General features: G+C 33.4%; 1 protein-coding gene across 1 annotated transcript; it reads right to left on the minus strand.

Moving 5' to 3' along the window:
- Positions 1 to 7,833: 7,833 nt before the first annotated feature.
- LOC126705727 (uncharacterized) lies at positions 7,834 to 9,579 on the minus strand. Its single transcript, XM_050404900.1, has 2 exons — positions 8,219 to 9,579; positions 7,834 to 8,100 (listed from the first exon to the last, which is right to left on the minus strand). The coding sequence occupies exons 1-2, from the start codon at positions 9,466 to 9,468 to the stop codon at positions 8,052 to 8,054; spliced, it is 1,299 nt and encodes a 432-aa protein (XP_050260857.1). The 5' UTR covers positions 9,469 to 9,579; the 3' UTR covers positions 7,834 to 8,051.
- Positions 9,580 to 12,849: the final 3,270 nt, after the last annotated feature.

The following is a 12,849-nucleotide window of genomic DNA, read 5'->3' on the forward strand; positions in this document are numbered from 1 at the left end:
TATAGTGACGTTTTTGGGCTCTATAGCGGCGTTTTCCTGCAAAATTTTTTTTATGAGTCCCCATAACAGGTTCAAGGGGCCCTATAGTGGCGTTTTTAAGCCCTATAGTGACGTTTTCGGGCCCTATAGCGGCGTGTTTTTTTTTTGAGAAGATGTTTGACCAATGAAAAGATGGTACTCGAGCTCACCAAGCTCGAGTACCAGAAAAAGTGGTACATTGCTATATAGTTCAGAAACAGTGTTTCTGGGCAAATTATTTCCAAAATTGATGGTAATGGGCCATTTTTGCCCCCAAATCCATATGACAAATTAAAGCCCATTTCAAGAGATATATCCCCAATCCAGCACCTACACTAAATTCCAACCAAACATGCTCCTCTTCCTTAAGCCCATCCGCAGAAGATATAAATCAATGGCTCAAGATCTAAGTCTAGGTGACGCAATAGGAGAGCTCAAGGATCTTCTAACTACTATATACTACAAGAAATTTGGATATTTTCAACCATTGAAAAAATTACTAAAAACCGTCGAAAATACAAAGTTATACTAGTTAAAGGCCCGTGCATTGCACGGTTTTATGATAAAATTTATAGAATATATGTAAAAATAATTATTATATTTTAATAATTATTATAACAAAATAAATAATTCTTATGAATAAATAAATAACTCTTATTAGTTGTGTTATAATATTATTTTTAGTTGCATGTATCAAACTATTTGCATATGAATTTTGCATTTAATGAATCTACATATGATTACAAACCGTTCTTAGGATATGCTTGAAATAGAACATATGAGTCTATGACCACTTTAAAATAAAATTTTAAAAATAGCTATCATTTCAACTTTGATTTTACTATTTTAGTCAAACAAGTTTAGTCAAATAAGTTCGATAATTGCAAAGGAAAAAAATCCTATTTTATAGTGATGGCTCAAGAGTAAAAATAATCAATGCACAAAAAAATTGATATTGGAAGAATGATGACTTTTTAAAGATTATGAAAATTCAGGAATTAAAGTTCCAAAATTTTGCAATTAAAAACCAAAAAAAAAAATGATTAATGAAAATTTGTTGGGAATAAAAAATTACACTAATAATTAGCAAAAAATATTAATTAATGTTGCAAACCAATACATAATACTATGCATACTTTACATAAATAAGTATTAAGTGATAATATTCAAAATATAAATATAAAAAAAGAAAAGGAAAAGGAAACAACATGAATAAATCCAATTTGAAAAAATAAATTTCATTTTGTTTAAAAAAATTATATAAAAAATCCTATTAACTTAATAGCGGTGTTTTTGAATGATCCAAAAAATAATAAAGCATATACTTTTGTGCCTAATCACATCTAGCAAATAATAAAGCATTCAAAATATTGAAAGGCAATTTAAATTCATGTATGCTTGCATGAGATACATACTTGTCCACCATTGCTGGAAAAAAACACAAAAACAAAGAAGAGAAATACATACTTGTAATACTTTGGATGGTAGGTTTGATAAAAACTTCTACTATGGATTTCACAGACATCAAATTGCCTAAGTAATAAGAAAAAAAAAAAGGAGAGTTAGATTTCTAAACAACATAGAAATTATAAAAGAATGAGAATTATTAATAATAATGGGGGAGAGAAAAGAAGAAGTTTTTTTTTTTTTTTTTGAGAATCTAAAAGAAGAAGAAGTTGTTATGCCTAAGAATATATAAGAATACACGGAAAAACAGAATATATATAGAAAATTTTTAGTTGTAAGGAAGTTAGATTTCTAATCACTCTAGGAATTATAAGAGAAGAAGAGTTAATTTATGATATATGTTTTATCCACAAAATAAAAATGTCATATAGATTGAATGAAAAAATATATATATATATTGACAACAATGACATGAACATAAGTAACAATAAAAAATATTTTAAAAAAAAAAAAAAGAAAAGAAAAAGAAGAGGAAGAAGAAGAAGAAGAAGTAAGTAAACGTGAATGATGCTAATAAGGAAATAGGATAGATTTTTTTTTTTTTTTTTTTTTAAGTTATAATCAGTTTAGAATTTTAAAGTTATCTAAAGAAGAAGAAGAAGTAAAGCTCAATGTAACTTATTTTTTAAAGTTATCTAAAGATGATTTATTTACAATTTTTTTTGAAAATATTTCAAGCACCTAATCTGAAATTTCTTAGATAAAAAGCTGTCATCTATATCAATTAACGTAGGCCTGGGCCTCATGTATATCAATTAGTTAGAACTCTACATTAACGTTAATCATAATTTTATATTAAATTTTAGTGTTTACCCAAAGAATAAAAAAGTGAAGGAAGAGATTGGATGAAGAGTTTGGAATGTAATCAAATTAAAATTTTTATTCAAGTTATAAATTATAGGAGAAGATAACAACAAAAAGAATTTATATTTATTAGCTAGATTGATATTAGATTTTTTTTTTTTTTTTTTTTTGGTTTTCTTTAAAATTAATACTAAAAAAAAAAAAAAATTCTTACGCGAAGCAGTATTTTTTTTTTTTTTTTTTTTTGCAGTATTTTTTTTAGAGATAAAAATGAATTAAAGTCGTGATTAATCTAATATTAATTAGCATTTTTTTTAGACATGAATTAGAGTCTTGGTAGTATACTATTCCTCTAATATTAATCTGTAATTTTTTTTAGACATAAATTAAAATCCTGGTAGTATACCATTCATTTTTAGTTCTTTAAAAATCTAAAAATTTAATAAAATTTCTAGATATAGAGGCTAAGCCTATGTAACAATTGAAACAAATAATTATGAATACTGATGAGATAGAGAGGCTAAGCCTATGTAATGCTATGGGAACAACTTTTTTTTTGTCCGCTTTCAGTTATATGCTTTATAGATGCGCTACCTCGTGAAAGAAAACGTCATATGTAAGTAACATGTAGAATCGAATCCAAAGCAGCTAAGAACAAAAAATCGAGTAGCAATTAAAAAAAAGTATATTAAAAAAACATAAATATAAATATAAGCAATTAAAAAACATTCAACATCTATACCCACAAAACAATTCAACTTAACAATCCATAACAATTCTCTAAATTTGATTAAACTTAAGGAAATCAACCTAAACAAATACACAAAATATATTCAATTTGATGGAAAAAAAAGTAGAGTAAACAAATACGTACTTGTAAGGTTGTAGGTAGAAGAAGAGAATAATAGAGATTGTAGGTAGAAGAAGAGAAGAATAGCACAAAAGAACAGTATGGTGTGTATTAATTATGAATTATTTGATATATATATATATACACACACTCCATATTGAAGAATTTTATATAAACAAAAAGTCTAAAGCTAATTAAACTACCAAGTGATATGCCAATTGCTGGGTCTTTTAATATTTAGCAAATATTTAATTTTGTTTTGATTTGGTTTAATGTTTAGCCCCACGTGACCCAACTGATTTTTGTTTTTTTCCACTTAGAAATACAGCAAGTGTAATTAAACTTTAATCAAATTAAGATTTTTATCTACTTATGAATTATAGTTGAAGAAAAATTATATCCACTTAGAAATTATACTTGAAGAAAACTTATATATATTTTTTCTTAAAATCTAAAAATTTAAGAAAATTTCTGCAATTTGGTGCTACCACTTAACGCAACTACGACGTCTAAGCCCAACTTTTATTATATATAATATAATATGATATGATATGGTTCAAATTCAAATGCAAATGCAACTACGCGACATATAAGCTTCTTTTTCTTTTTTTTCCGTAATATAAAAGGTAAAGAGCCAACAGGCCAGGCTTCAATGAGACCTACCTAAAACAAAGTATTCGATATTTGAGACCAAGAAGAAATTGATAGAATGATTAGACCAAATGGAGCTAACGATTGGGAAGGCACAATGAAGAACTAATGCAGACTGTAATCAAGAATTTGCTGCCTATATATATCATAAGCAGATGTTTGCTAACCATATTCCAAATTACAAGGCTTTGATAGTCTCGGTACCCAAGTTGAGAGTGAACAACAATGAAAAATCAAGAATGAAGAAGATACTGGGCCCATAAGGCCTGGCCTAGAAGTGCAAGTTCTATAACCCATGAGATATCCAGCATTGCTTGCCAACCACAATTCTAATTAACCATCTCACCACAACAACAAAATAAAAATTTAAAAAAAAAAAAAAAAAAAAGACACTACTATGACCTCTAAATGTTATTAAGAAGTCTTTGAAAAACTTAAAGCCTGCTAAACATTTCAGAACCTAAACCAATCCTGAGTCCTTTACTCCGATCCTTTGACATGAACTAGAAGCCTAAATACTATCAGGGGCCGATCATTCCACTAATAACCAATGTTTTTTTTCTGAGGATTGTTATTTTCTCTATGAAATTAAGAGGATCATGTTCCCCTTTGATTTATCTATGAAATTCATATGTGGTAATGTCACTAACAAGTTATTGAGGTGTTATACATCCAAGAGACCACCTGAAATCCAACAGCATGAAGAGGATCTTGATCCCCATTCCTGTAGAATTTACATGTGACCACCTTTTGAGTATGTTTAATTATTACTGATTTTAAGTGACAATGCTCCACTTTTTGTTTTTCTGCATTATGGATGTTCTGTTATTATGCAATCTTAATATGCTTTAGGTATTATCTAAATATTGAAGTATTCATTTGGCGTTGGTTTCATCAAGTTAAAATGCTTATATGATTTTCCTTGGTTGCTTAGAGATTTGATCAAAAGAAGAATGGGAGATTTTGGCTGGATTTTTTTTATCTTTTTTATAATTTTTGATTGTCCCTAAATCTTAAATTGTAAGGGAATGGTAAATATAATCACTTAACTATAATTCTAACACATTTTGTATATTTTTGCAGTCAGCTTGATAAATATCACTAGAGCGTGTTAATTAAACCACATATAATAAGTCTTCAAATATTATCATGTTACTACGATCATCTGATTTTGTATGTTGCAGGAATTTATTCAATTCATTTGAAACAGCAAAGCAAAGCGGGTGACTCAACTAGTTTGTCTTCTGCAAGGAGTACATTGATTCTCCTACAAAAGAAATTTCAAAATTCCTTGGTTCATTATGAAAGTTAACTTTTAGTTCATTGTGACCTTTCATTACCTTTTAGTTTACAGACCAATTATTGTTTTTTTGTTTTTTTCCTGACTGATGAAAATTGATGATTTAGTTTAATGTTGGTGCATTTTCCTCTCTTTAGGAAAAAATTATTGGTCGTTTTTAATTTGCAGAATCTTGGAGATGATTTTTATTCAATAGAATTCTACAATCTGATTTTTATTCAATACAAGTATACAACAAAAAAGAGGATGGTTCACTTGAACCCTTAAAACAGAAGAATATAGACACTGGGCTTGGCCTAGAGCGTGTGGGTGTGGCTCATACCCTTCAAAAGGTATTCATCGGCTTGCCTCATCACAGAAATAATGCATTATATTCTTGTTACCAATATTGCGCATGCCTATAGCAAGACAAATATCATGCTGTATGCTTCATAACTTCTACTGATGTTAAATCATGTTTTTTGTGCAGGTTTCAATCAATTACGAGAATGACTTGCTTTATCCCATTATAGAGAAGACCTTAGAATTGGCAAATTTGTCTTTTGCTCTTACTAATGATCATATATAAAGATGAACCTTAAAGTATGCCGTTTTTTCAACAACTACTAGCGCCATTACTTTTGAAATTTGAGGGCCAATTTCGCTCGAGGCAAACTTCAGGAATCAAGAATGTATTTTAACTAAAAATTCAAAACATGATGCAATTATCATGGGACACAAAAGTCCCACACAATGGTTCGAGTCATCATATGTAAAATTCAAACACTTGCTTAAGTAATACAATTATTGATTCAAGGGTGCCCCAAAACATGGAAGAAAACTCTAACTGGGGGAAAACAAGCTGAACAGATAGTTGTCCATAAACAATACAATATGACGTCAAAATGTAAATGCCAAAATAGTACTTGCCAAAAAATAAGAACTCCGGCAAACATAATTAAACTACTACATAAAGATAACTTCGAATTCATTTCAATGTAGCCTTAATGATTTTAACTAAGCCAAGAAGTTCAATTCCTTCATTAGGGGCTATATAATTACACAACCACAAGTTTAAGTACTTAATCAAGGACTTTCTAAATTGCACAAAATACAGAATACAAACAGCAAAAGCAAAGCGTCTGTCCCACATACATATAACATATAATAACCATCCTTGAAATTGCAACCCTTTCGTGAACAAGAACACTCGTCCCTTTAAACAAAAAACATTTTTAAAAAATACTACATAAATCAAATGCAAGAAAATCAATTATAATGAATATTTAAACACATACCAGGATAATCAAGCAGCTCATGCCATCAAAAATAACGTTTTAGTTAATCCAATGCATCAATGGTGGTAATTAGTTTGTAATTATTATAAGAATCTTAAACTACAATCACTACAAGGTGTCAATATTTTTGACAGCATCAATACTATCGTACGATTAGTTTTGGTCTAACAAGAAATAAATATGATGGGTAATACTTACACCAAAATGTTCTTACTAAATTTATAATTTCAAATAAGAAAGCAACATGAATCAATATATCATATTTAACTAAATAACCACGTAAAACATGGGGCAAAAATCATGGAGGAGCATCTAAGCCAAAGCAAAAAATGCGTACTAGTCCAGTGTCCATTTTGTTCAGCCTATAACCTTTCTTTTTTCTTTTAAAAAAAATAGGATAGGAAAACTTTCTAAAGAAAAGTCTTTTGGCCTCACCTCTAAAGAAAAGTCTTTGGGATCCAATGGGTCATGCCAGGTTCAGTGGAGAGTTTGGTGTTTTGTTGGAGTAATTGGCTGGGGAAATTTTCTTTGAACATATGGAATATGGTTCCTGGCTGTTTGATGTGGGTTGTTTGGATGGAAAGAAATCGGCACTCTTTTGAGGCTAAAGAGAAATCGCTTGTTCAGTTACAAGCTCTATGCCAGAGTACTCTTTTTGATTGGGCTAGGTGCTGGGGTTCTTCAAATTGTTCTTCTATTTTGGAGTTTCTTACTTCCCTTATGATCCAGCCAACATCAATGAATCCATATTATTTTCCACCTTTAGCCATGATCTCATTTTATCAATGAAAATTCTTCCTAGACCTTTTGTAAGGATTGATTTGTTTGAAAGATGAAATGTTTTAGCTAGTTCACATAAGATCTACACTAGATCTCAATAATCCTTACCAAAAAACAAAAACAAAAACTTCTTTGATATTTGTTTTGATCTGCACTAGATCTAAAGTTATCTTCAGTACTTGAATAAATAAAAAATAAAAAATCTTCTTTGCTCCTAGTTTTGTTCCGTATCAACTGATGTTCATGTTCTTGTACTCATCTAGACTAAGTGCGGTACCCCTATACCCATGCAAATTATGTAGTCCTATAACACCATAACCCTAACCATTTGCTTACACAAGCTGCTCAATTCAGAAATCTTAATCAATCCTAAATCATCACCTTCATAACCCCTAAAAACGCATAACCACAAGAAAAATATAGAAAGATAATCTTTTTTTAGATATAAATAAGAATCATAATCCATTAGAAGTAGAGCATCTAAACTCCTATCACTACATCAAGAAAATGTTGACATTTGCTGCACTGATTTCTTTGTTTCTTTGCTTTGTAAACTGCCTCCTACAAGTGAAACTTACGACCAAATATATGTTTAAACCTTTTTTTTTGGGGTTAACAATTGATAATTTGGGTTCTAACACTCAATATTCATATTTTATAAAGAAAACTTGGGTAGTCGCAAGGGATTAAAAAAATTAACACCAAAACAACTAGAAAAGGGGCAAGTACAAGAGCAGGAAAATTACATAATTACACAATACTAAGAAAGCCTTAATCAAAAAGATCATATAACATATAACATAGAGCTGAGTCCTTCATCTATGTTCCAATACTGCAGGATTGAATAAAGATAACCTTTTTTTAGTACTCTGAGCAAACCCCTATCTTCAATGATCTTTGGTCGTTACACTTCCTCTGTTGTCTCCTTCTTTGGTGGTTGAGTTCCACGATTGCTGCAAGTTTTACAAGGACACATAAATGGTAAGCAATTCCTACATTAAAGGGCAAAAGATGATAGCTAGCCAGAATTAAATGTGTACGTGAGAGAAGAGGCTTGTTCGGGAAACCTACATAATCATGCAGTCCAACAGATCTATTCTCTTATCCAGCGAGTATTTCTGAACGGAAACAGCAGAACGAAGAAGAGACTTTTTCGGGAAACAATTGTGGCCAGTAAATGCAGGAAGATTAAGCACGATACAATAAAGAAAAAATACTCGATCGCGTGACCTGACGGAGTGCAACAAAAGGCAGAATTTGTGATCGGATAAGTGAAGAAAACCAGGATCAGTCCAGATGAAACTTTCAGAATACCCCAAAAATGATCCAACGTTGAGATCTTTGTAAGCCCAGGATTTCGATTTTAAATCAAACCCAAAGATAGTCACAGTGGATAAATTCCTTGCCTCCCGAAATACGATGGATGCCCAAAAGGCCTTAGTACCATCCACAACTACAGCTCTTCCACATTGAATAGTTGAGTTAACCACTACTGGATACTGAAACCAGGTTTCCCAGGTAGAAGACATAACATCGTATTTTAAAAAAGCAGGCTTGTTTTTACCTTCACTAATATCAACCACCACAATCGCGTGTTTGTCTGCCTCCAACTCCAAATGACCGTAAATAGTGCATTCGAGCTTGCTGGTATAAGAGGGTGGGTTTGGTAGGCTTTTCCAGGTTTCCAAAATGGGGTCATAAACCTCCATCCATCCACGGCCAGAGGAACGATCTTCGGGTATGGGTTCGTAACCTTTTAAACCGCCAAAAACATAGAGCTTACCGTCTACAACAATGGTCTGAGGGTCTTTTCTGCGGTTTCTCATGGGCTTAGCAAGCCGCTTCCAACCCATATCAGGACACGTAAGATCAAGGGTCCAGACAAACCTACTGGGCATAAGGATTTCATTCAGATGGATGTCGATGTCGAAATAATCGGCGCCTCTAGCTTCTGCAGATTCAGACCTAAGGAGTTCTTCATCGCCACCAACAGAATACAGATGGTTGTTTAGCAGTGCTAAGTATTTAGTGGCTTGAGGTCCCTTGTTAGTGGTTTCAGAAAGCGGACTGAGATTCTTTGGGGTGAAGTTGCTGATATCCCTTATCTGTACTCGATGAATTAGCGATCTGAGTGGAGCAGAAGGACGTGAGATAAGATATGAAAGAGGAGTACGGGCTTCATGGTCTGGGACCTTAATGGTATAACACTTCACTTCATCGACATCTTTTTGCGAACAGATACAGATCTCATATTCACCATCAAGATCATCTAACCTCCCCCAACCTTTCTCTTCCTCCACCCCCCCCTCCATAGAATCCATAACTGTTTTTTTTCTTCCTTTTTTTTTTTTTCTTTAAGATATATATAGAGTGAAAGGGAATGGATTTGGGAATTTGGATTAGGGTTGAGAATTGGGGATGACAGATTCACACGGATTGCGAGTACTTATAGGGATCCAAAAATACAATCCGAACCGTAGTCCAGCTCCGTCTAAACAAGTTTTTTTTTTTTTTTTTTTTTTTTTTTTTTTTTTTTTTTTTTTTTTTTTTTTTTTTTTAAGGTCCTAAGGGCTAAGAGCATTCACATCAGCTCTTGCAAAACTGTGTATAAATGTGTAAAATACACATTTTGACCGTTTTTACACATTTTAAAGCAAAAAACACACTACATCAATCCAGCTAAAATCATGCATAATCGTCTAAAATTTTCCACAAGCTACAGTACCCGTGTAAATTTACACGGGCACTGTAGCTCGTGTATTTAGTTTTTTATTAATTTCTATTCGCACCAATTTTTCTCTCTTATCCGTGCACAACGACCTCAATGGAAAAACAAACAACCCCAAACGGAAAAACAAACAAACTCAAACGGAAAAAAAAAAAAAAAAAAAGAGACAGATCGGTGCTAAAAAAAAAAACCCAAACGGAAAAACAAACAAATCCAAACGGAAAAACAAAAAAGAGACAGATCGTTGCTTAAACCAACACAGAGATATACTTGCTAAAAAAAAATCCAAACGGAAAAACAAACAAACCCAAACGGAAAAACAAAAAAGAGACAGATCGGTGCTTATCGGAACGATCGGAGCTCGTGGGTCTCGCTTGGTCGGAGCTGTGATGATGATCGGAGCTGTGGATCGGAGCTGTGATGATGATCGGAGCTGTGGATCGGCTTTGATGATGTGCATAGGTTTGTGACCGAGAGGGAGAGAGATGAGACAGAGAGAGACCGAGAGGGAGATAGAAGAGAGAGAGAAATCAGAAAATATGAGGGAGAGGGAGATAGAAGAGAGAGCGCGTATAGAGAGAGAGAGAGAGGTCTTTCTGTTTTTTTGGCTGAATAGAGAGAGAGGTCTGGAAAAATGAATAAAGAGAGAGAGTGAGAGCGCGTATAGAGGGATAGGCAGTTGAGCGAAATAATAAAAAAATGAGAAAGGTGATTATTTTATTAAAATATCTTGTAAAATAGAAGAACTGATGTGGGTGTTTTATATAGGTGGTAGTGTAAAATAGAAAAAGTAGGTTTTTTCGTGTAAAATAGACGGAAAATTTACACGAACTGATGTGAATGCTCTAAGTCCCGTTTGCCGTTTGCGTGGACTGGGTCTTTTAAGCCCACTTTACTTTGCACTAGGGGCGTCCACCCATACCCGGACCCGACCCAACCAACCAGCCCAACCAGAACTGACCCACCCATGACCGACCTGAGAGCTCTGGTGGGTCGGCAGCGGGTTACAGAACCCAAAAATTGACTCCGACGGGTTGGTTGGCGGGTTCTCTCCTCTAAAACCCGCCTCAACTGACCCAACCAGAGCCTTACCAAAATCCGACGAAACACGAATTTTCCGACAAGTTTTTGGTCAAAATACTTTAGATTTTTATGAGATTTATGTCGGATTTGGGGAGATATCACCAAATCTAGTGAGATCTCAGCCAGATCTGGTGGAAATCTCACCGGATCTAGCACAATCTCCACCGGATTTGGCAAATTTTCGCCTAGAATCAACTATTTTGACCTGATTTTTCATTGTGGATGGTTTCAACCGAACCAACCGTTTTCCGACGCAAATTTGACTACTCCGATCTGGCTCCCTTGCCAATCAGAGGTGGGTCGAAACTTCCTCCACCCAATTCTATCGAGTTGGTCTAGGATTGGGCACATATCCCACCCAGACCAACCCGTAGACACCCCTACTTTACACTTTACACATGGTATCAAAAAAGTCTCGATGTCTTTAGTCCAATCCGATTTTTGACCAATTTTAAGGGTTTTATCGAACTTGATTGATAACCAATTCCTGTTGAAACATTCGGGTTGGCCGATCCGGTTTGATTTTTAAAACAATGAGTAAGTGAGTTAACAACCTAGTCTTTTCTTTTCTTTAGAGCATTCACATCTGATTTTGTAAAAATGTATCTATTTTACACCTTAGTGCTCTATTTGTTTTGATGTAAAGTATTTTCAAGAAAATATTTTCATAATTTATGATTTTTGTTTTGTAGTAAAATCATTGTCAAATGTAAAATATTTTCAGTCAAAAGAAAAACTGAAGGCAAAAACTGGAAAATATTTTACACTTAAAAAATTGGTAAAGCATTTTACACTTTCTTCTCACCCTCACTCCCCAACACTTTTTCTCAATTTCTGCCCATCTCTCACTTTCTTCTCGCACAACCCATCTTGCTCAAGGAAGCCTTTCTCTCTCTCACGATCATAGTGGCTCATCAGTTCCTCTTTCAAACTTCCTTCAATGAAGCCCAAGGTTGCCAACACCGCCACCAAGCCACCGCGAACCACCACCTGGGGTGGCTCTCACTTTCATGTTTCTCTCTCTACCTCAGTTTCTCCCTTTCTCCTTACTCGTGCTTGCTGAAGTTGAAACCCAAGAGACCCATACCACCATTGATGGCAGCAGAGCACAACGATGCCACCACAAACGATGGCCGTCATTCTCTCTCTCTCTTCTTATTTCGGATTTTATGTGGGTTTAGTGATTGGGTTTCCTTTTGGGTTGTTAAGATCTTAAGTTTTCAGCTTGGGTTTGAAAATCAGGAGTTTGGGCATGGTAGTTTGTAGATCTGTGGGTTTGGGTGTGTGCATTGTTGAAAGTTTTTGTTTTCATTTGGTTTTTGGGTTTTCAAGCAAAAGATGGTTTATTGAATGAGCATTTTCTAGTTTTGTGTTTTTAGGATTTGTTGTTTGTGGAACTGATGTATGTGTTGATGTGGATATGGATATTCTTGGGTGGCCAGTAAAGTGGTGGGTGTGGTGATCAGTGGATTGGTGCTTGGCTTGGATGGGTGGTTTGATTTGTGCATTTTCATTTTCTTGTGTACAACCAAACATTATAAAATGAAAATATTTTACAACGAAACAAATGGAGCATAAAACACAACTTTATCTATTTTATCAATTCACTTGACAATTCTTTAAAAAAAAAAAAAAAAAAAAAACTCATTTAACAATACACTCAACATCTTAATTCTTATTTTTACATACAACCGAATAAAATAAATAAAAATGAGAGAGAAACAAATGTACGAGAGAAGTGAATAAAAAAAAAATTATACAAGCATGCTTTACTAGTTGGTATATTTACTAACCTAAGTGTGCCATAACCCTTTGAAAAATTCATCACCAGCTACTAAACACCACAAGGCTAAAAGTTGCAGTACTATGCTTACCAATGCCACCAACTCCA

This window comes from Quercus robur, chromosome 11, assembly GCF_932294415.1.
Source record: "Quercus robur chromosome 11, dhQueRobu3.1, whole genome shotgun sequence".
NCBI lineage: Eukaryota > Viridiplantae > Streptophyta > Magnoliopsida > Fagales > Fagaceae > Quercus > Quercus robur.